Source organism: Pseudopipra pipra, chromosome 12 (assembly GCF_036250125.1).
Source record: "Pseudopipra pipra isolate bDixPip1 chromosome 12, bDixPip1.hap1, whole genome shotgun sequence".
In the NCBI taxonomy this organism is placed as follows: Eukaryota; Metazoa; Chordata; class Aves; order Passeriformes; family Pipridae; genus Pseudopipra; species Pseudopipra pipra.
Window position 1 is genome coordinate 13,026,187 of NC_087560.1, and position 24,706 is coordinate 13,050,892.

A 24,706-nucleotide genomic window follows, 5' to 3' on the forward strand; every position below is an offset into this window, starting at 1 on the left:
CTCTGAGATCTTTGAGTCCAGCCTTTGACCGATCACCAGCTTGTCAACTAGACCATGGCACTAGACACAAGATCATAGACACTAGATATTAGACACTGTCAACTAGACATATGTTGCTTCTTGAACACTTCCAGGGACGGTGACTCCGCCACCCTGGCGGTTCAAGGTGGGTTGGAACACTCCATGTGCCAAACGCTGGCCTACAGTGCTTCCCTTTGGACACAGCTGCATGGCTGGCACACCTCCCCTGGGGGCACAGGGCTCTCCCTCCTCCGCACCCCTCCCTCGGAGCCCGCTGGCAGATGCCGTAGGGATATGAAACTGCCTGGCAGACGGTGGTAAAATATCCCGCCGAAACGTAATTTCCCTTCCTGCAACAAAATCAGCGAAGGGGAAATCCTTCGCGATAGCCGCCAGGCTTAAAAAAATAAAAAAAAAATTAAAAAAAAAGAAAAAAAAAAAAAGAGGCTGTTGTTGGCAGGGCCCTCCAGCACGGCGGGGCCGGGGCCGCGGGGCCGTTGCCCTCCCCGGGCCCCGAGCAGCGGCCGCGGGGCCCGCCCGGCGCACTCGGCGCATGGAGGAGCCGGCGGGGGACGCGATGGCGGCGGCGCTGCAGGCGGCCAAGCGGGCGCTGCGGGGGGAGCTGCGGCAGCGCCTGCGGGCGCTCGGCCCCGCCGAGAAGCAGCGCCAGTCCCGCCTGCTCGGGCTCAAGGTGGGTGCGGACGCGGCCCCGAGAGCAGCGCCCGGCACGGCGCGGGCAGCGCGGCCGGGACTTTCCAGGCCCCTCCTGCAGACCGAAACCGTGACTCAGGGCGCCCGCCGGCTCCTCGGGCCCTGCCGCCGAGCGGGGGGTGAGCTCCGCCTCGGAGCCTGCCCCTCGTCCCTCCTCGGCACTGCCGGGGACCGGGGCTGGGGGCGCCGCCGTGTCAGGGACTGCCCGGAGCAGCGCCCGGTCACCGGGCTCGGGGGGATGTGGGGACACATAAGGCGTGGAGTGCTGGGGACACTTCACCCACGGGATTGTGGAGCACATCACCCACGGGATTGTAGGGCTCATCACGTGTGCGGTGGTGGGGACACATCACCCACGGGATTGTAGGGCTCATCACCTGTGGGGTGGGCGGGACACTTCACCCACGGGGTGGTGGGGACACATGACCCGTGGGTGTTGGGGACGCTGCCACGCACCCCAAGTGGGGCACCTCGGGGGCGGTGGTGGGTGTTTATCTCAGACGTTTCACATCATTCACGTGGCTGCATGGCCGGCTCTGGACGTACATACAAAAAAACTCAGCGACTGCCTGATTTGGCCTCTTGTTTTATGCGCTGTCATCTCCCTTCTGTATCTTACAGCAGTGTGTCTTCCATGCAATTTTATTTCTAATATAACTTTTATGCTTTAAAAGATATCAAGCTGGGTTTGCCTAACTGGTATCCTACCACAGCGTGATGTGGGTATGTACTTTTGAAATGTCCTGTTTGTGTTTGGATTACACAGTTTTTATAGAGATGTATTTTATCATTTTAATAAACACGATAAAATTTTATTTTGCAGTCACTGCATGTAATAGAGCACAGTCCTCATTTTTTTTGCAGCACCAGCGGGTACTTCTGGATGATCTACATTTATATGGTTATTTTCCTGCCAGAGGATCTCAAATCATTTTATAGACTTCATTTACTACTAATGTGTAGCCACTTCATGAGTGGGATGTGGCAGCACAGAAACTTTAGGTTGTAGGAAGTTTAACTGGAACTCACATAACCTTTTTTTTTCATGGAGAATACTTTTTATAAATATGTATATATGACACGTCCTACGGTCATGGTAATGCATTTTAGTAGTCATGCATCCTAGACTTAAATCTCTCAAATTTTAGCAAATACTGGCATCCTCTTGAGAAATGCAGAGTCCTCAGCCAACTTTGTAAGCACCTAGCCCATGTAGTACTGAATTTTTAGGAGCCCTCAGCCTCTGTCTAACTGCTGCTGATAAATACAACAACAGAGCACTCATTTCTGTTAGTGAGAGGACACTGGAAGATACAGCTTTTGTTTTGCTTAAAAGAAGCCATCAGGAAGTAGGACATAAATTGATGTTATCCTGCCGTTTTAATAATCTGACACAAATTGAAAATCCTGAGCTTGCATGAGACAGTGGCATTGTGCAAGGGGCAGACAGTAGAGTCAGCTTCCTTACAGGGGGGTAATAGATCAGGCATGGAGAAGTTTTTGAGAAGGCTGAGAAAATATCTGGAATGATCTAAGGCCAAAAATGTAGCTTTGTAACATATATCAGTGCTTGCAGCTAATAAAAGTGAGCAGGTTCTTTTATAACACCTGAGTAATATTTTTAGTAGTAAAATCTCATTTCAAAATAGTCCTTATATTCCAAATGAAATAGCTTCACAGGCAGACCAAGTCACCAGTATTTAATTAGCTCCTGGATTATGATTCTTTTTTAATGTTTATGTTCATGATTAAAGTCGTGCTGTTTGCATACTCTGATTCTTCAAAAATTTCCATCAGCTAGTGAACAAAGGGCAGTACTACTTGTGAAGTGTGGAAATTTTTTCACTTTTCTCAGAAACTGCTCCGAGTCATAGTAGGAGCATATTCACAGTTCTGAGAACATCTGAAATTCTGTCTTCCTGCTCACATGTGGGTTTACATCTTCAACCTCATTTTTTTTCCTGTACACAGCCTAATCAATGTGTTACTGGATATGTCAGAGCAGATGGGACCTGTGTTGTGCCCAACAGCACACAGCCCCCCTCTGAAAGAGAGTTTGGGGTCTCAGTTTCTCTCTTCACCAAACCCATGAGAAGTTTCAGCTCTGGAGGCCCTCAACAGTGTGAATCACAGCCATTTGCTGGAGTCTGAACTTTCACTTAATAGTCCAGTTTTTCAAACAAAAGCTGCCATGGAAATTCTGTTCTTTAAGAGCTTAATCCCTTGGTTGGAAAAATCCACATGTTAGGCTGGGCTGATACAGAAAGAAGTAAAATATGGGTTTGAATTGTTAAGATGTTTCTATGGCCAAGGAACAACACATCACTGGAATTTGGTCTGAAGTGTTTCTTTTTTTTTCCCCTTGAAAAATTATATTTATCTTCTGACTGATTCACCTGGGCTTTTAAGTGCTCTACTGGAAAGAAAGAAAGAAAAAAAAAGTAGTGAGAACCATGTCTTGACTCTGATACGGGCATTTATATCTCAGAACAAGGCCAGGGCAAAGGCTAAAGCTCAGATCAAGTTACCCTGGAGTTATGCAAGCACAGAGCACAGGATTTGCTGCTCTCTGTTCTGTAGATGCTAGAGAGTTTCTCAGTTGTCTGATGTTTTTGACAGATTTTTGTAAGTGTGTAGAATAAGAATAAATCATATTTAAATGAGAAAGGACACATTTGTATTTGTTTTGTCCAAATGTAAGTAACAAAATATATAAGATACTAAAGAACAAGAAGACAAGCTTTTAAAAGCCTCTTTTCAAATTTTAATGTGGAATTCAGTCTGGAATGGGCAGAGACATAGTGAGGTATGAGTCTGCTAACACTTTTTCACCATATAAGTGTTTTTTATTTTCCCTCCTCTATTCAGTCTTTTATAAGCCCAGCACAATCTCATGAAAAGCAAAAAATGGCAAGGCCATCTTTCCTTCAAGCTCTGAAAAATGTGCAGTAATAAGATCACCCATTAGAAGCAGGTGATGTTTAAAGTCATATATCTAAACTTGCTGGAGGGAAGACATTCAGGTTAACAAAAGAAAGAGGGGCCGGGTCTTGGAAGACTTTGTGCTCTGCAGTCATCTGCTCTGATGCTAATTTTCTTTTGAGTTATTATCACTGATGTGCTTCTTATTCTACCTAGGCCTGGATGAGGGATGGGCATGTAAAAAGGATGGAAGAAAAGGAATGCTAAAACCTCTCTTCTTGCATAAGCTGGCACTTCTGACCCACTGTATCTTTCTCCAGTGATGTTGGGCATTTGAGGATGTCTGTACTGTATGGCACAGATATTTAGGGCATCAGGAGGTTGTCTCCAAAATGGTTTTTTGCTGGCCCAAACCTGTATTACAGTGTTTTGTTCACTAGCTGCAAAAATCTGCCTATTTTGATTTTGTTAGTGGTAGAAATGTTGGAGTAGGAAATAAAGCCAGTTTATTCCATTTATGATGCATCAAATTTTGTATCTCTACTCTTTTCAATTGATATTTTGCTCCAGTTTTGTGTTAAATTAAAGTAAGTTGATCTTTTCCAAAACTTTTTGTTAACTGTTTGCATCAATTTCCCACGTAGGTGATTGGCCATCCCAAGTACCAAGAATCCAAAAGAATTGCGATCTTCCTGAGCATGCCAGATGAAGTCCAGACAGAAGAAATAATTAAGGACATTTTTAAGCAAGGCAAAGAGTGTTTCATCCCCCGTTACAAGCCTCAGAGCAATCACATGGACATGCTGAAGTTATCATCAGCCGAAGACATTTCTTCACTTGCTTTGACATCCTGGAATATTCTTCAGCCTGGTGATGATGACACTACAAGAGAGGAAGCTCTTGCTGGAGGTGAGTATTTTCTTCCTGCATTGTGGGGTTTTTGAGCAGGAGCAGGAGCCTGGAGGCCAGTAGGAAATACTCTGATACCGAGAGTGAAATGTTACACTTTGATTTTATACATTGTAGAGAGATGCTCCTTTCTCTTACCCGTTTTTCTCTGCCCTGTGCCACCCCTGTGACATGCCAGCAGGGCAGGGGCAAGACTGCACTAATCCAGCTGAAAGAAGACTCAGCCCTCCAGATAAATCATCTTCTTCTGGTTCATGGACATCCTCAGCACAGTCTCAGCAAGCATAACATGGAGGCTCATAAAGGAGACAGGGGCTTGCTGGGGGCTGCCTCTGAAAGTCACGGGGTTCACAGGTTTAGGATTCACTCTGAGAACTTTAGTTTGTGCTGCCTGAAAGTTAGGGGACTTTTCAGGTGATGCCTGAAGACTGACATAAGAATTTTCCGAAATCTTTGATCCTGCCAATAGTATTGCATGGATGAATCACAGTGCTGATATGGAGCCTGCCCATGTAGAACAGCTCTCTGGGCTGAGACCTTAGACTTAAAATAAAAGGAGTTTCTTGTAGGGATGGATAAATATTGCAAAGTCTTTTCCATTATTATTGTCTCACATTTTTATTTTGATCTTATAATGCTGTCTCAGATACTGGATTCTTCATAGGGTTGAAAAGTTACAAGTTCATTTAGATCAAACTTGTGTTATGTGTGTTTTAATCCCCAAATAACCTCTCTTTCTTAATGTAAAATTCCCCAACTCCTACAAATCTGTAAACAAACTTACTTTTTCTGTGTTTGCATTCGTTATTTTCATTCTTTTTGTAAACACTTTAATATCTTCCTGAAACATCTACAGAAACGTTTAATCTTACTAATGGAAAACTCATGTTGAACTTGTGCTTGAAACCTGAGTCTGGGAAAATCTTCTCTAGATGGAAATTCTCCGTGCAGGCAGCTTCCACCCCTCACAGACTTACCAGCTTATAATGCTTGATAAAGCAACATAACATTTCTGTGACTCTGATTGAACTTGGGCTTGTATTTGCTTTGGGATGCCAATGTACTTTCCCAGAACACTTCACTGTGTTTGTTTCATTTTTATTTTTAATCATTACCTCTTTCCTAATTCAGAATCCTTTTTGTGTCTACATTTTAGCTAGCGAGGGATTTCACTGCTTCATACAGTGCTTCATACATCTTCTTTACATTTCATATTTAGCACAGTTACTTGTTTTCCTGAGTTTTGTCAGTAAATTGTGTATATTGGTGGGATTTAAGGGCTTTTGAAGGTACCTGAGCTTAGTTCAGGCACTCAGGACAAGCTTTTGTACTACTGATGAGCTGCTGTTAATTAAATCCAACAAATCTGTTGCAGAGATCACAGAGTAAACACACAGTTTTAGATATGATATGAGTGAGGACTTGTGGGTGTAGAGTGCACTGAGATGTACCTGGGTGCCAGGCAGTGAAGGTGGGGGAAGGCAGGAACATGTTTTGGTACCTGGCTAGTTCTGGACCTGCTGCTTCCTTCTCTGCACCAGAGTATGGTTATGGGCAGAGAGCAATGCCAAAAGAGCTACTGCAGTCTACAGAGAGATGCCAAGAGACCAGTTGTAAAAACTGGTGTACGTCCATGTTAGACTTGTTCTGCCTAAAACACAATTTTAGTCTGTTAGTACTGTTTGTACAGTAATCTTGGAATAACGCCATTTGGATTGGAAGTCAGTCCTTGGAGAGTGTTTGTAGATTAGAGAAAAGAAGTTTAGGGTTTTTACACAGTTGCATATTCAGACACACACTCCTAATTTGTCCACACAGAAACACATGCTTCATCTCAATATGTCTTTAAATCCCTTTTGCTGGTGTGGGTTTCTTTTTGTGTCAGTTATTACCTTTTGAACTTTGTTACATTTGCAGGAATGCAAATTGCCTTGCTGCTACATCCATCCTCTATTGTTGGAATTATGCATGGATGACACATTTATCTCAGTGATGATATCAAATACGGTGGTGATCTGAGGCATTTACAGTGTTATAAGGAGATAACATGGTGTTACATTAGTAATGTTCCCATTGCTGGCATAAGTTGCTATGTAATTTCCAAGAAATACCCTGCAGGTACATAAATAAGTCATGTCATTTCTGAGTGTATTCATTTTGCATGGCAAAAAGCTTAAATTCACACTGTCCTTAAAACTTCAGGCGTGGTTACTGTGGAACATAACTCACATATAAGACTAGGTATAATTTTTGCATGGAGTTTCCCAGTCTTTTGTGGCACTCACAGGCAGCGTTGAATAGACATAAACCGCTCCTTTTGGAGATGATCCTTCTTCTGTTGGACCAGGGTTTACCTGTTTTCATCTTGGCAGTACAACGTGTTGGCATAGACAGAGATCCCTGTAGTTTTGTAGCACAAAGTCGGTGATCTTCTCTGCTATTTGTGGGTGACTAAGTGGCATATGAAAAGTTGCTTTCTTTAGGCTAAACGGACACCATAACAGAAAGAACAAAGGTGAAAGAAGTTCAGATATTTTTGGAATAGGACTGTGTGTAGGTGCATGACTTGGTTAATTTCCAGGTATACCTGCTGAAAGACTTAAACAACTTCAGGAGTATGCCAGAAGTACATTTTTTTCATAGGTACCAATTCCCATTTGTATCCTTGCCCATCAGGAGTAGGAATATGCACTGGTATCGGGTTTTGCCCAAGGTAATACTGCTGATGAAAGTTCAGGCAGGTTGCAGTACTTGTTTACAGAAGTGTAGATACCTTGCACAACTTTGGAAGGAGTAGATCAGATAAAACCATGCTCCCTGTTTGCTTTTTATCACTACTCCTACAGAAATTTCAAGAACACTTCCCCAGCAGCTCCAGTTTCAGTGTGGTTTAGGGAGGCGGTGTGATTCATCGAGCTGGACATGGGCTTCCTCATTTGTAATGTTATTTATTATTACTTAAACCTGCTCTGAGAACTATGGGTAAAAAGCTAAGCTAACTCCTCTGAAAAAGAGATTATTCTTATTGGGACACAAAAAATAAAAAAAAAGATTGGGTTTTGTATCTCCATCTGGTAAAACTCTTGGAGATGGCTTTTTTGAAGGGAGACAGGTAGCCAGCTTTGGACTGGGAGGCTTGAACCTGAGCAAATATTGTGCTAAAATGTTTGTAACTAAATGAACTGCTGACTAGTAGTTGGAGCTGTACAATAAATGATAGACAACTTTTCAAACATTCACCTGGGTTATGGAGAGAGGAGGTTTGGCCTAGATATTTTTCTTGGCCAAAAAATGAAGTGTTTTTTGAATCTATGGCTCTGAATCTGCTTACTCTAATGGATTGGGACGTGCTTTTCTAAGAAATGCAAGAAATGGGATTATGTGTACAAACTTAATTCAGTTGCTTAATCTCTTGTCAATTCTGCCCTGCTCCCCAAATACATTTTACACTGGCCTTGTCCATCGGATCTGGACTCATTCATAGATGAACCCAGATACAGTGCCCTGGGCAGTGATGCAGAAGATGAACGCTACTGGCTGTTAATGAATGCTGCTAACGAGTATCTGCTCAATCATTTTTCTCTCAGGTTATAAGCTGCATTATATGCCTCTTTACTGTGCATTATTCAAACCTTGGGTTGCAGATGGAGATCTACATTTCTGTATGGGCTCTTCATCACTACAGTGTTCAGTGACTTAAAGATATTAAGTGGTATTTGCTGATGGAGAAGCAGCAGAGGCTCGGGATCCTGGTTCCAGCCTGAGTTGTGCAGAGGAGGTGCCAGCAGACTTGTCTCCACCTTGGGCTAGAGCTCCTTTTCCAAGCTTTAATTTCTCGGCCACCATAATGTCCCTTTCCATCTCTTTGCTCTTTGCTCGGCCTCTCTGAATCTCCTTCTCCTTCTCTGGCCTTTCTCACCATATTCCCCACTTCCTCCTGCTCTCACTCCCAGCCTCAGATTTCAGGGGCAGTGGGGCCAATGTAAATAGCTTGTCCCTGCCAAAAGGGAGGAGATCATGTGCTTTTTCTTTCACTTGTCTGCTTCCAGACATACAAGATTCCTCATCCCAGTTTACTCACTTCCTTCCCCACTGTACTGGTTTCTTTCTCTTTTTCATTGGCTTAAAAAAATTTCTCTGTTTAATGGTACTTTTTGTACTAAACAGTACAAAAGACATAGTTTGGTGATTGTTTCTTTTGGGCAGTGCATGATTAAATAAGCTGCTGCCCTTTCTCCTCCTCTTGCTCCCTACCCCTCCTCTCCTGTGCCAGCACAGATGGCTCTGCAGCCACAGTGGGAGCTATACTGGGAAACTAATCTTGGTTAGAAGTAACCCAGCACCAGTAGAAGTTTTTTCTTCTCTCTGACAGGGCCACCACACAGAGTTGGACTGATGCAACTAAAAGGCTTGTAGGAAGCTGATGATGAGGGGTTGTGTAAATAGGTGTTGTGCCAAAAAAAGTCTCAGTGAAACTTCAGTCATCATTTCCTTCCATGTTTCGGTTCCCAGTCTTGCCCCAGTCAGCAGAACTAGGAGAAGCCACTGAAATGAAAGTCCTTTGGAGTCCTGGCAGCTGGAGCAGGGCTGGCAGGAGGAGCTGAGCCTGCAGCTCCAGGTGCTCTGTCTTTGTTCCAATTCTGACTTAAGGAATTTTCCCTCTTTCGGTTTTCAGGCCATTCCTGCCTCTCTGTGATAAGCTGCATCATGTTCCTGCTCTGATGCAGGGTGTTTTCCTCCTTTCCCCTGCCCTGTTTTTTTTGGGAATTTTGTAACCCGGATGAGTGGATCTGGTTTACCACGTGGCCAGATCAGTGCCAGGTGTGTGGGGAGGGAATGAGAAGCCAGGATGGAGAGAACATCCCCTGTGGCACTGGCTCCCAGAGAGAGCTATGGGGCCACCCTGGCAGCTGTGACTCCAGCAGTGGTACAGAGACGATGGCCCCAGAACTCACCCTGACACATCTCTCCTAAGCCCATGCAAATGGCAGGTTTTCAGACATTTACAACACTGCATCAGCTCGGCTCAAATGGGTTTGCACAAGGCTAAAGCCACATCATCATCACAGAGGGTACCAAGTTCTTGCCACAGGGCATGGAGCGACAGAGCTTTCCCCATTGTTGTTTTTTGCTGGCTTTATTCTTGGAAACCCGTGAACCATTTTGGCAGAAATAAAACAAACATAACCCCCCTGCCCATGCCTCAGTTTGGCATAAATACCTAAGATGGAAAATATCAGCACTTGACAATATAGCATCTTATATGTAATGGAGAATGCTGAATAATCTGCTACTAGTCTACAACAGCATAATGTATTTTTGCTCCCAGAAAGGAATATATTAACTTAAGTTGTATTTTGTAATTAGTTTCGAGACTTCTGGCATTTTCAGCACTGGAAGCTTTGGAAGCCTATTGATCATGGTATTTTTGTTCTACCTTGAAGATAATTAGTGAAATATTAACTAGATAATCTGTGCTCTGAGAGTATATTTATTATTAATAATAAGGAAAGCTCCGAATTTGAAACAAAGTGAGGAGATGTTAACATATGCCTTGCAGCTTCATTTTCACATAACCTTTTGAATGTTGGCTTTTAAGGTTAGAGTAGTTTTATCTTTCTGCCCTTTTAACTTCCAGAACACTTTGAGGCTTGCTGTAGCATAAATTACAACAACATGCTGGTAGCAGAAACAGACAGGGACAGCTTACCTGCGTGGTTGTACTTGGTTTATAGGGACTGTTTATGATGGGAAATGTGATCTTCTTGCAAGGAAAATGCTGGCTACCTCTAGGTTACAGTTCTAAACAACCTCAAGTACTTTGAAACTATTTCTGAGTGATCATTAACCCTATCTGAAACTTTGCTGTTGGGATTTGCCCTGCAGAAACATTTTTGTCTGAAGAAACTCTTTTTCACCTGTCTTTAAACTCCTGCTATTTATTCATACATTCAAAGAGTCTACATTTGCTGCCAGGACTGATGGCCTTGTGATGCCATTAGTATTCTTAGTTATTCCAAGTCTTAGCACAGTTCTTCAGAAGTGTGACTGAAGTGGTGGCAATACAGTCTTAAGAGGAATAGGTTTAACTCAGAACTGCAGAATAAAATGTGATGTGAAAAAAAGATAATGGGTTGCCCCCTCCTCCCTCAAAAAATGCACCAGAAGTGAGAGGGCTTTGAAATATGAGGCACGTTAGAGTTTAGAAATAAAAAACATTGTGAGGAGAAAATGCTGTGGCTTGAAGCACAGGGAGGGTCTAATACGCTTCTTCAACTGCACTAAATGTTGTGTAGCTGTCCATGAAGACATAATGGGACCATACAAAATGATGCTAATCATTCTGAAAAAATATGTGTAGTAAATAATGCTCAGAGGTAACTGAATATTTAAATGAGCTCTATGCAGATTGGAATGTATCTGGAATAAGTGAAATATGGGTACGTGAAAAGCAGAGATGTTAAATACTGCATAGGGAAAAAAAAACCTAAAAAATACCCCAAACAAGATTGTAAAGTGATTGAAGGTACTACTTTTCCTCTGGGAGACTTGATTAAAACTTACAGTACAAAATATGTCAAGGGATAGATTATAATTTAAAATCTTTTTACACTGGTCGTAAAAAAAAGAAAACCTGAGAGCATGGCACGAAACAAAATTGAAAATCAAGGCTTAGCTCCTAATGTAATTTATTTTTTAATGAAATGATTTAAAGTTTGGAATGAACTTCTGTTTGGAGACAATGAGCCATAGTATTTTGATATGCATAAGGAGAACAAATTTAGTGCAAGTGAAGCATTAACATTCTGGTGATGAATCTTCTTGTGGAGAGAGGATGTTTCCCCTCACAGTGCAGGATCAGAGCACTGGACATTCAGTACAGCATCCTGTGTTTTACAGGAGTCAGGAAATCTTACAACTTGTAGCTGTGTAGCAATAACTGAAATTTCTCCCTACCTTTGCAGCTCCAGTCCCCAGCTTATCCCCTTAAAAACAGGTTCTGGTTTCTCTTTCCAGCAGGCGCTTGGAGCGTTCCTCTAAGCATTTAATTTTATTTGTATTAAGCCCTTGGCTCTGCTGCCTTCTGACAGCTGTGAGTTGTACTGGTTAGTTAGTTGTAATGTGAAATATTATGTTCCTTATTATGTTAATATTATATTATGTTCCTGCGATGTGTGAAATATTATGTTCTTTGTATTCATTTTAAATTTACTGCTTTCAGTTCAAGTGATACTTCATTCTTCCATGATGAAAACTAAAAAAGGATATTTGATTTACTTTCTTTTTATTATTCATTGTTTAGTTACACCTGTAGTATATCTATTATATTTTTTGTCTATCAAACTTTGTCTGTTTTCTTATTCTCATATAGAAATTTTTCTAAATCTGTAAGAGTTCCAGCCACTGGTCTTTCAACCTTTACAATCTTTCTGATGTTATTTTGGAAAAAAAGATGCCTGAGAGAAAATTTTAAGCCCAAGTGAAGAAACACTGTGAAATACATGTAGTGGCACTGGAGATGTTAATTATTCCTATATATACCATAACACTGCCTTTTATATCAGATCACTGAGCAGATCTCTTGCTGGTTTCCACACAGATATCCCACAATGATGCATCATTACAAAAATGCCTGTTCCAGTATTAAAGATCCATTAAATAGTTTTCTATTATTTCATCTATCTTGTTCCTTAGCAGGTAGAGCTAGGAGAGTGCTCGCTTGGAAATAAAACATTTCAGGTGATAGCAAGTTTCCCTCAGGGTTTTTCTGTATCCCAGCCTGCAGCTGAAAGATGTGGGAGTCCATCCCAGTGCTGGGATTACTCTCTCCTGGAGCTTGTCTCAGCCCTTCCCCTAGTCTGCATCAGCTTCCAAAACTCTATGAAACAGCTTAATAATCAACATTCAATTTACTAGGTGAAGACACACTTTTAGCTGAGTTTCTATCAGTGCTTCTGTCCAGAAACAGGTACCACATGATGACAAAGAGACTCTTTTTTTGATAGGCTTTTGAAAAAATGCTCTGCAATGCAAAAATTCACGTATTTATGTGACATGACTTTGTAATGGGTTTTGGTGTCCTTATGTCCTGAATTTCCTTCGTATAGAAGGAAGCTGTTAACACCGTGTGGTTTAATTTTAATGCCACCCATGCCAGGGTATCCTGCAGTGAACTTGGAGGGCTGAGAGCTCTGGAGCCCTATGGCTGTTTGCTTTCATGAAGTTTATTAAGGCTTTCAAAGAGTGCTTTTCCTTTGAGTCATCTTAAGTGTCATCCATATTTGCCTTCTTGCAGAAAACTCAGCAAAACAACTAAAAAGGTTAATTCTACTGTAATCAGTTAAAGTTTGAAGAGAAGTGAAAGCCACATGAGCAAAGGCCTTGAATTCACTGCAAGTAACTCTCGAGGCCTTTGTTTCAAAGAGGGCTAATTTTACTCCAATGAGTGTGAACAGTAGCACTGTCATTTTCTTCATACTGTTTCCTAGAGACAGGAGTCTTTAAAAGGCAGATAAGAGGTGAGATTCATTTCTGGAGTGTGGCAGGAGTCTGTACAACAACTCATACAGGGGAAATGCCAACGTGCAAGTTTCTTTGGCTGCGGTAATTAATCCAAAAAGACTTTTCTGTCTCCCTTTATTCTCATCTTCGGAAAGGAAGAGCCAGCATCAAGCTCATCTCAGTGTCTTTGTGCACATAATCTGGAGAACAGGAGAGGAAGCTTTTTCCTGCTGCTCCACCTGTGTAGGGAATGTGGCTTGAAGATGTGATTTGATGAGACAGCTGAGCCCTACTCGCAGCCGGCTGGTGCCAGGAGGGATAGTCCTGCTGCCTTTTTCTTGTGCCCATCTCTGTGCTCCCTTGATCTTCTCAGCCTTGGAACCATCTCTGGTACTCTGCTGAGCAGATTCAGCTCATGAATCTGGCAGAAAATTGCAACTTTTTTTCTTTCTTTCTTTTTCCTAGGGTTGGTGTTCTGCCAGCTTAGTGGGCTATTAAATCAGGTCAGCACTTTTCCAGCTACAAAAGATTTATCTTTCTGGCACAGTTAATCCCTGCTGTCTTTGCTGAGGTCCAAAATACACTGTCATTTCCCCCCTGTGTTGGGAAATTCTTGGACTGTCCGAGAGCCACTTGCTTTCAGGGAGCAGGAGCCTCCTGCTGTTGTTTCACGGTGTAAGGATAGCTCTTGGTCTTCGTGTTTGGCATCACACTGAAATCAGCTCCTGCCTGTGCTGGCTGTTGTACACGTGAGATGGCAGTGAGTTTTTGGGATGTAATTGAGGGCAAATTCCTGTCCAGGAGTGACAGGAAGCCCTTTGCCGGCAGGTGTCAGTATTCCATACATTTACTGTGGAGCAGTGGTGTCATTTCGGCTGTTTTCCTATAATTAAAATCTCATCCAGACATTGTACTCACACACACAGAATAACAAGAGCTTCAGCCTAATTTCCCCAAAAATTCAGGAATTGGAGTGAGAGAGGGGAAGGATTCGAGGGAGAGTCAGGTTTTTTAAACTGTGCAAGCTTAAAAAGATAAAAGAAAATCTTGTGGTGGCAGAAGCAGGATTTCTCAGTTATGATGTTAACATATTTGACGGTGACAGTGAAGGTGCCATCACCTCCAAACCAGCTGACTCTGCATATTCAATAAACCCTGCCTGCAAGAATGCCTGATGTTCCCATCAAGTGGTGTCACTCCTTACAGAATTCAGGTTTATGCACTGACTTAGAAGTTAATGTCTTACCCATTTATATTTCAGAGGCAATTCTGTGTGTTTTACGATGGGCTGTCTGCTGAGTGAGTCAAAGGGTGTTGGAAATATTGATAGTGATGCATGAAGTATTGAAAAAAACCCTGAATGATTCACGTCTGTCATATTTAGACTTAAAAATGCCCAGACAGGAGCATGCAAAAGAGTGAAAAAATGAAGTAGTGCACATGCACGTGTATCCAGTGGGAGTATTTAAATGAGTGCTCAGATAAACACTATGGGAAGTATAGCTGACAAGATCTTAAAGAATTTCACATAAAAACCTGCAAAGATGCACAAAGATCCTTGTATTTTAGGCTGCAGCAGTATACCCACATAAACAGTTCTCACATCAATGCCTTGTGAGTTTCTCTAAAGGAGCAGATTTGCAGTCAGTATTTGCTGATTTAACAAGATATGTTGATGCACTGTAAAGCAGCTCAAATGCCATTTGTCCTCTCTTTGGAATTGCTCCTTGGTACATCTTGTTTAAGAGTATTTTTGTAGTTTAAAATCACAGGAGAACCCAGGTGCAAGCCTTGGGACTAAACATTTTTAGTTGCCCATGTTTTCCCAATCAGACCATGCTCACATATCTGAGTATGAGGAGCAGATAAATAATTTTTCCCAGACTGATAACTGAGCAGTCTTAAGCTATTTTTCCCTTTACTCTGAATTTGCAAAACCATACATTTTTGTAGGTGGCATTGAGTGATCTTGGTTTATTTACAGGGCTTACAGAGACTTGATGAATAATAGTGAAATAGAAAAGTACTTTTAAAATTTTCTTTTAGGTAGATATTTAGTAAATTCTGAAAATGAGACTCTAGACTCATCTTACTGTAAGTTAAACCTTAGGGGAAATGACTGTGATGGTTACAGCCTCACACAGCCTTTCCACATTGTGAAACCAACTAGAAACACAAGTCTTAGCCTTATACAGTATCTTCTCTGATGACACATTAAAGGATATTCATCTGTGGAGCAAGATAGGTTTGTTTGAGCAGGGCTGACGAACTACAGCTGATGCTGCGCAGTGCAGTTGACCTTTCAGTTGCATTGGCACTAAATTTGCAAGATTTTGGTTTAAATGAATTCAAAATATGAGGGTGTTTGCTTGAGCACAGCTCAGTAGCACAGGAGCTGATCCAGCGGCTTTATTAGAGTGTTTCTCAGGTTTAATAACGGGCGAGTGGCTGCCACTCGTTGTTTTAAGCCTGTATGACTGATGGCTATCATGTAGCTTCTCAGGGAGAAGTATAAATATTTTATTATGCTCCAGTTCAGCAGGGCAAGTGTGAACCATGGAGACCAATGGAGACCAATGTTTCATGCTGACACAAAGCACTGACATGGATGAGTAGACAGATAAACGCTGAGTTGCTCAGTGCTTGTTTTGTAGATTCTGCTGATGGTTCTATTTTCTGCGAAATATTTTATTGAAGTAATAACAGAAGCTGTCTCTGTCATGCTAGTGGACCAATTACCTGGGGCACCAGGATTGCAGAGGAGATACTGTGCTTGGCATCTGTATGGATGATAAAGGTGGGTTATGGGTGTGCATGGATGTGGGCAAAATGTTCTTTAAAAGACAGAAGGAGACAAAACCTTCCAAGTGCCCATACACAAATAAGATTGGAAGTAAAGCAATTACCCCTGGTCTTACCAGCATTTCTCCCTGGAGGAGCTGAGACCTGGAGGACCTCATGGTGTGTCCCATAGTAGGAGACCATGGATGGAGCCTATGGGATTTGGATGTGATACTTTGATTTTTGATTCCTGTGCCTGGCTCATGTGTACTGGATAAAAGTGACCATTTCTCTGTCTCCTTCTAAAGCAATAGATGTCAGTGAATAGTTAGAAAACAGCAAGTCCTCCTGAAGTGATGTGGTCCTGCACAATTAAAGGTGTTCACACGGTGGAAACACCTGGAGGAAAAGCTACTGGCTGCTGTTTAAAATGAGCTGGTTTTTTAAATCTAATATGAATCACAACTTTTAGTCCTGTTAGGTAACTGTTTGGGATCATAAGGAAGCTACAAAGTGAGCACTAGAGGAGAGCTATAAGACAACAGTAAGGAGCTATAAGACAAAAGAACTATTTTTTCTCAGACTCATGTCAGTAACTCAGGATATTTTTCATGTAGTTCCCAAGGTTGGTGCAGAGGGGAGTCAGGGGACAATGCTGATTTAGAGCAACTGAAGATCTACTTCTTCATGTTGTAACTTGGGTTTCCGAGGAGATGAGAATTCACACTGAGCTTCTGATATTATATCATGTAAGCAAATAAGAGTTATAGATTACGAGTTTCCTTTCTTTTAAGGAATTGCATTTGCACTTTAGCAGACTGGCTGGGGCAAAGGCAACCAATGCAGCTGTTTATGTCTGCAATCCTCTGTGTTACTGAATGTGCACATCATTGGTTTTGAAGGAATGACTTTTTTCCAAATGTTTTTCAGTTGCAGCAAAGGGTAATGTTTTTTTCTCCTTGCTCATTTCATTGGGGTTATAACAGTATGTGTCTTCTCCAGGACTTTGTGGGCATGAGAACTTGTTTCCTCTAGAAGTAATCCCAGCCCTTCAGGAACCACGTGCCTCAATATGGTCTGGATTAGGCCTGTAGCAAACAGAGCTGGCATTTCCCTTTTTGACCTTATACCAAGAGACTTGTAAGAGCAGATACACTGTGCTCGAAACCAAGGGCAGGTTTTTTCCAAAGGGCAGAAGACTTTTTATCTAGAAGGAAATAGTAAGTGTTAGCAACCTCAGTAGCGGTGCTGGGGGCACCTGGGGTGTTCTAGGGAGAAGCCATAAAGGGGAAAGGATTTGTTTTGCTGCAGTATAAGTGAAATATTTACTTTCGTAGAGTTGTTTTGCCCAGATCTGATGATTAACCCAGACCACCGTGTTAGGTACAGTGTAAATACAGAACAAGATGATGATCTGTGCCCTATAGAGTATGTGTTGAAAGCAAACACCTACCCAAAAGGCCTAACTATGCTGCTGCTGACAGTAATTAGTTACAGTAATGACTCTGTCAATAATTAGAACTTTCTGAGTTATTCCAATTCATTGGCTCATACCCTGCATGTCAACAAGACTGATACTTGGATATCAAGATCGAGTGATTGAGTTAGTTTTTTCCTCTGTGCCAGGGTAGCAGATACAGAGGCAGCAGATGGTTATTGCACCCTTTCCATTCTGAAAAGTAAAGTTTTCCTGCAAAAGGGTTTGTTTTTTTAATCCATTGTAGTCTTTGCTAGACCAGAAAAGGACCAAAGTAAGCTTTCATTCTTTGTAAATGAACAGCTTTCAGATATTTTTCAGGTCCACAGAGGTTGTGCACAGACTGATCTGACATTGTTTATGGTGTGCATAGCAACATTAACACTCATTTCCTTTAATCAGAAAGCTGTTCTTGTCCTGGTTCTTCTGGCTGTATCTTGTGTAATTATTTACATCCAAGCAAAGCAGGGCGAGGCCCTGACTACCACGGCAGAGCGAGGTGTGTGTGCAACAAAACTAACCACTGAAAACTCCTTCTTCCCTGAGGTACCAGGCTGGGAGGATCAAGCCATCCTTGCTGCTGTGAGGAGCAGCAACAGTGGCACATAGAGCTGATCACTGTTGACCTCTTGTAGGCTTGAGCTCAGGCAGTGTCTGTGTTGTGAGCATGGTTTTTATGAGCACATTGCCATTACAGGCACACAAGAGTTGCTGCAGCTCGGCCTCTGCCTCATCCTCTGTCAGTGCTTTTGAGGAGAGAATCAAAAGAGTCCTAGCTCCCACTTTGATGGGTCCCAGGCACTGTGCTGTGTCCACAAAGCAAGTGGCAGCAAGGGATGAGAAGGTGGGATGACAAAGTATTTCAGTTTCATCTTCCATTAGGACTGTCAAGCTGTGCAGGGGGAGATGAGTGACCCCACACAGCGGGTGGCAGTGGGCTCTTCCCCTTCGAACCTGGGAAGAGAGAGGCCATGCAAGCTGCTCCTTCAGAGGGCAGAACAAGTCCCCAGCAGTCTTTACATGACCTGTATCTGTGCAGTTTGACAGACTCTTCTATAATTAACCATTGTCAAGAACACTTCTGAAAATGCTGGCTGGCATTTCAAATAGGAACATCAGATTAGGGAGAAGGAAGGTAATGAGGTGCAAGGAGAAAATCCTTCCCTGGGGAACAAATCAAATCTGATATCATCATGAAAGGTAATGAGAAATGCACTGCCAAACTGGGGAAGTTTACTGTGGATGCCTAGAGGAAACGAAACTGTTTATTCCTATTTAAAACACTGAGAGGGGATGCTGATGTTTTGGTCTGCTGGTTAAGTCTGGGGACGTGCAGTTTGCACACCTGCCTCTTGCGTGTAGTTTTGCCACATGTTTCCTGAGTCCTTGGGCAAATCATTTCACTTCTATGTAACATAAGGTATGTCTACACTGATGTAAGCAAGTCAGTGCAAACAGAGTATGCCTTACAGCCACATGACAAGTTAGGAAGCTATGACAGCATCTACACTGCTAAATAACACAGGGCTAAGTGGCACAGAGGAGTCCTGTCCACATTACACAGAACTTGGCCTCTCTTCTTTTTTGATCTCACATGATACCTCTGTGGCCCTAAGGCAATAATGTTTTGTTTTAATCTTTTCTGCAGTTTGTAGTATTTTAATACTACCAGACCTTATGGCAGAGCATCACAGCAGTATTTTTGTAGCATCAGTTTGAAGATTTGTGTTGCATATTCTGGCATGTGGCAGGAAAATCTGTGTCTGCGTCTGGAGGAGTAAAACCAGGTTTGTTGGTGTGGGAGAACTGCACACTGTTGAAGGAAGCAGACCTGTACCCTTCTGTCTTTACTGCCTGTGGCAGTCCTGTCCCCTGGAGCAGTCATGGGTGTCACCTGGGCCAGCAGTGCCAGACAGTGTGCTGACAATTAAAGTATTGACCACCTGTGATGCTGTAAATCAATTTGTTTTCTGGCTGTGCTGCATTTAGTAGTATAGTGAAGCCTGTGTGGCAGTGTCAGCAGGTCTGTGTTCCCACATTGATAGATAAGTCAGGGTATATTGTTTCATGCATGGTGCTCCACAGTTTAAGGACCTGTGGCCACTAGAGCTCATGTCATAGATACTGTGAGTATTAGGTGGCTGTCATCATAATTACTAACCTTACAGGTATACCCAGTAGCTTAAAGTGTGTAAGGAGCATGGATATTCTCTACATAGAAGCTGGAGCAAAACACTGTCGCTTGAGACAGTGTTTTTCAGCCTTTAGCAATTTCCAAACCATATACAAGTTTTCCAGGAGAATCACAGATTACCTATAGCAAAACCCTCTTGACTGTGGATGTGCTTTCCTGGGTTCCTGGCATGTGGTCACAGGACCCTCGGGGATCCAAGAACCACCACAGACACATGGGAGACAGTGGACTTACAAAGAGAGGGCCAGAAGTAGGTGGTGAATGTGAGACTTCCTTAGCGTGTTTTAGGAGGCACTAAAACCTGATGCCATGTTTGATGCCCAAGTATCTGCTCTGTGTTCTCAGGGACAAGGATGCCATTTCACACAGCAGTCTGTGGGAGCAAGGGGAGTTGGATGTGAAGACAGAGCAAGCCTGCAGGGCATCCTGAGCGTCACCCAGTAGTCCTGCAGGGTAGAAGAGCTTGGGAGCATGAGGACCCTGTGCCAAGAGGGTCAAGATGTTCTTACCCTCATCTGTCATCCTGTTGATGTACCCTCATTGCTGATAGCAATCTTATGTGTCTGCAATCTTGGTCTCATCTGTCTGTCACCTCTCTGCTCTTCCCCCACACTGCCACAGCCACAACAAGAGGTTTTATTGCTCCACAAGTTATGTGGCCCGGAAGCATTTACTACATGCAGCTCTATGCCATTCATTCTAGATCCAGATGCAGGACTTGGGGCCAATGCTGTTGGGCTTGGGCCTTGGGCTTGGGCTTGCCCTTGGGCTCCTTGCAGAGTTAGCTGTGTTATTTGTGTACCAACAGTCTTGCTTGGCATTTTACTTGTGCAGTGTGAGTTGCATGGATGTCAGACAGCATGTTGCGAGTCAGAGCAAGGCAGTCAGTATCTCAGTGCTCCAATAGGAGAAAAATATAAGGGTAACCATTACAGTATTTACAGCATAATTTTTCATATTGAGATTTGCACAAGCTTGGTGGAGTTATTCATCATAAAAGCCCCATGATTATAGAGGAGCCAACGCATTAGAAGAGCCTGTGTTTCTCCAGAGAACCCAGAAGAAAGCACAGCACTTTAATGCATCTAAATTCGCTGGAGGGTGTCTGGTGCTATCAGTTAAACTCCACAGAAAATATATTTCTTCCTTTCACTGTTTTTGCAATTTTCCTCTTCCCTTAATGTTTCCTGTGACTTGTCTTCTTGCTGTCTGGAACACAAATGTAAGGAGAAGTGGCACCTTTTTACTGTGCAGATTTGCCCCCAGTGTCCAATTCTTCCTGCTACCAGTAGTGACTGCAAATGTTTCCTGCTTTTTGTCATGAGAGGCAGCTGGAGTGAAAACAGCTAAAACAGATCATAAGGCAGAGTGTGTTTCATTCTGTGCATCCTTAGTGTTTGGTACTTACTGGTTTCTGGGCCACCTGAATACCTACACAAGGCTGATGTGAGGATAAGTAAGAGTAGGAGTAGGAGGAATAGGAGTAACTTGGGGAGGATTTGACCTGCAGAATCTATTACTGGTCTTGCTAATGGGGAGATATCAGCTGGTTTCTATGTCCTAGTCCATAGGTCTGACAACTGGCAAAGAGAAATTTTCAACTTGCAAACTGAGGAGATGTGACATGGTACGTCCAACATGATGTACAAGGTGATACCATGAAAATGGCATCTCTTTTCAGGGGAGGCCATACTTCTGCCTTCAGGCTTCTTTTTCTCTTTGCCATTTGGCATTTTACTCATTTTACTGCTCCATGAGTCAAAAGTTGACTGCAGCGTGGTGAAACACTCAGACTTGTCTTTGTTCCTACCAGTATTATTCTGTGGTCTGGCCTTTGGCTAATTCCATCCTCTCACTCCTCTGACCTCCTTGTTTCTTGACTGTATGATGCTGGATTTGCAAGATGGATGTTCTCTAAGCATTTCACACTGTGTTGCCTTGCATATTTTATATCAATGTTCTAATTAAGTCTTCAGTTCATGATGGATGAGTGTTCATGTCACTGACTCTTCTCTAAACAATGAAGACTGGAAGGAAATCTCCAGGAGCCTGGGAAGTGTGTGTGAAGGAGTTGGTCTTATGGGAACTGTTAACATGCTCTTCCAGGCTGAGTTTGGAGTTGATACATGATCTCAGATGGGATTCCCTGGCAACTGAAAAACTGCTCAGCTCTGGCTTTTCCAGTACATGCTCCCATGCATCTCCTTGAATGGTGAGCATCATTCCTCGGCTAGATCTAGTGAGAGCAGCTCAGTCCAAAATAGCAGGAAAGTAGGTTTGGACATATAAAAAGCAGAAAAGTACCTCAGGTGAAAGAGCAGAAGCTGGTCACAGAAAAGCTGCTCAAGGCTAAGTACTGTTCCTCTAAGAAAGCAGAAGCAGTGGACTGAGACGCAGTATTTGCCTTCTTTCCAGACTTGTGTCAGCTGTCTTTTAGTCTGTGCTGGCTTTCCACTCCCTGCCCTTCTCTCCTTAAGTGTCTGTCTGCTTCAGCAGCAAGAAATAAAAGACTTCCTTTGCATTGTGAAACTAGTAAGTGGGAAGTTCCCGGGTTCAGCAGTCAGCACCAGGCCAGCCAAGCTCATTTGTTTAGGGGGTGTCCTTGCAAGACTTCTCACACTGAGTGTACAAGCCTTGCATAAGTGATGGGGATCTGCACACTGGCAGCCTCCATGCCTGGTGGTCACTCAACGTGGCAGACGGTTTCCTTTGCCTTGGCAGTGCTGTGAATCAGCTCCTGAAACCAGTGTGCAGCCCAGTATAAATTGTAGCTCCCTGGTGTGGTACTGATCCATTCATAGGCTATGAACAAAGCAAGGTGATCAGCAGCTCATGCAGCTTGTTCCAATTTTTTAACTCATTTTGAGTTCCAATCAAGTGCAATCTCACAAGACTCTCGAGGAGCCCACACATCCCTCCAGAAGGAGGGATATTCAGGGCAGGCAAACAGAATGTGTGTGTGTGCTGTGCTGGAACAACAGTGAAAATTGCTGAAAGCCGAGGAATAAAGTCCTTTGGGAGAAAAGGAACCTGACATCACGAAGAGACAAGCCTTCAAACCTTCATCTTGATGTAAGAGGGCAAATACCCATTTTCAGAATATATTGTGTTCAAGGCTCTTTGGATTTGGGAGGTTGAGAGAAGGTTCATGACATCTTACAGTGGTGTCAAGATGTCTTCTCTCTCTCCTATATGTCTCCTTTTCATTTTTTTTTCCTTTTCTACTTTTGTGTCTGATGTTGAGGTTGATTTGATTTTCTAATTCCTCCTGCATTTAATTTCCCTGAGTGCAGTCTCTTCCTGGATTTAGAGTCATAATCATTAGTATTTGGAAGTGTGGGGTTAAAATGATAAAATAAATTTGTTAAAATGTAGGAGTTTTTTTCTTTTAGATTTTTAAGACCTAATTATTTTGCAGCTGATCTAGTATGAAATTGATAAGATGAAAATGTAAATTTACAGGTTTAGTATTCAAAGTATTTTTCATCTGATCAAAGAGAGGGAAGCATTTTGCAAAACACAAAGCTTCCGTTTTTGCAAATGTCTGAAGTTATGTGGTTGTAGTCAAGCCATCAGGAAATCCACAGGGTATCCACTAATGTTTATTTCATTTTTCTACAGGAGGTCTTGACCTTATCTTCATGCCAGGCCTTGGGTTTGACAAAAAAGGCAACAGATTGGGAAGAGGGAAAGGATATTATGATACCTATCTTGAAAGATGTATGAAACATCCCAGTGGAAAGCCTTACACGATTGCCTTGGCTTTTAGAGAACAGATTTGTGAATCAGTGCCTGTGACAGAAAATGATGTTCCAATAGATGAAATCCTTTATGAAGACTGCTGAAAGTGTCTTGATACCAACCCACCTTCAGAGCAGCCAACCAAAGACATCAGATCTATCAATCATGGGGTTTTTAATTGTCATATATGACTTTGGGAACAATGAAATACACTATTTGGGTTTGAAAAAAAAAAACAAAAAACACTGTAAATGTGGTAAAAGTAGTGAGGATTACATTGATTTGCTTCTAATTAGCAAATGTCTGGTGTGAATTCTTATTCTAGAATCTATGGAAACAAGAATGTGTGACTGTTAATACATAAGGGACCATTTCTTCTTATAATATTGTTGAGGTACAAGCTTCATGATACTTAACAGTTTTATTATTCTAGTTTAAAAGTTAAATGTCTACTAATGTCAGTTCTTGATCCATTCTGGAATTAGATACTTGTTATGGTAAAATTCTCAGTACTGAAATATTGTGTACATCCATGAGCAAAACAAGAAATTGCCAGATAAGTCCTCGAGTAAGCTGAGAAAAAAAATGATGATTGGAAAAAAGCCATAATTAATTTTGGTGTATACAATAATATTGGCTGTTTACTTGGCTCCTTGTAGTTGCCTTAAAATAAAGGGAGTATCTGTTATTAAAAAAAGGCTTCTGTCCATAACTTTGGTATATGATTCTTTCTTTAACTGAATACAAGATTGTAATGTAGTCTAAAATGTGGTCAATGAGTTCTCCCTCTGTAATGAAACAGCTCCTTTTTTTTTTTTTTTTTGGTAAAATAATATTCAAAATTACTTTAAGTTGTCTAATTTTGTACATGGGCCATTCGTAATGTCCCAGAATACTGTGTGTACTTTGGGTGCTATGTTAAGTGATAAAGACATGCTAAGAGTTGCAGAGAGCAGGTTTTATGGACTGAATAAATTTTCGGGTGGAAGGCTGGTTGTTCTCTGGTTCTCCAGACCATCATGGAAATCAGGAAGAAGATAGTGAGTTTTCTCTGCACACTGTCCTCATAGCAATAGGACACAGTATTTCCAGTCAGGATCAATCAAACTGTCAGAATTTTGTGTTCCTTCCTCGGTGCAATTTCACCTTTTCTATGCATGTTTAACTCTTCCCTCAATCAATAAATCAGTGCGTTTATTTTCACCAGACTACTCTGTGTCATCATTAAAAAATCCATGAATTCTCAAGGACCAGCGGCAGAGCGGAATGACCTTAAGACTTGGTGTTTTTGTGAACAAAACCATGTGTATGGCACGTACAAACCCTTTCATCAGAACGCTTGTGTTCAGTTTTATTTCCATTTTGCTAATACAGTAACTAATTAAACCCTCTTGCTCTGGGGTGAACATAAGCTTAACAACTGAGGTCTCTCCGGCCTGTGCTCCCTG

General features: G+C 42.3%; 1 protein-coding gene across 2 annotated transcripts; it reads left to right on the forward strand.

The window, feature by feature from the left end:
• The first annotated feature begins 519 nt into the window (after positions 1–519).
• Positions 520–24,461, forward strand: MTHFS (methenyltetrahydrofolate synthetase). 2 transcript variants are annotated; one of them, XM_064668978.1, is made up of 4 exons: positions 868–1,067; positions 1,407–1,455; positions 4,299–4,563; positions 23,139–24,461. In XM_064668978.1, exons 2-4 carry the CDS (start codon positions 1,450–1,452, stop codon positions 23,360–23,362), a joined length of 495 nt encoding a protein of 164 aa, XP_064525048.1. In that variant the 5' UTR covers positions 868–1,067; positions 1,407–1,449; the 3' UTR covers positions 23,363–24,461. The 2 variants fall into 2 exon arrangements, with proteins under 2 accessions (XP_064525047.1, XP_064525048.1); XM_064668977.1 differs by lacking the exons at positions 868–1,067; positions 1,407–1,455 and adding an exon at positions 520–712.
• The last annotated feature ends 245 nt before the right edge of the window (positions 24,462–24,706 follow it).

Excerpts from the sequence above, each read along its gene's own strand:
- MTHFS (XM_064668977.1), top strand. The coding sequence starts at position 575 with ATGGAGGAGCCGGCGGGGGACGCGATGGCGGCGGCGCTGCAGGCGGCC. Across the intron at positions 713-4,298 it reads CCCGCCTGCTCGGGCTCAAG|GTGATTGGCCATCCCAAGTA; the intron begins GTGGGTGCGGAC and ends TTTCCCACGTAG. Across the intron at positions 4,564-23,138 it reads AGAGGAAGCTCTTGCTGGAG|GAGGTCTTGACCTTATCTTC; the intron begins GTGAGTATTTTC and ends ATTTTTCTACAG.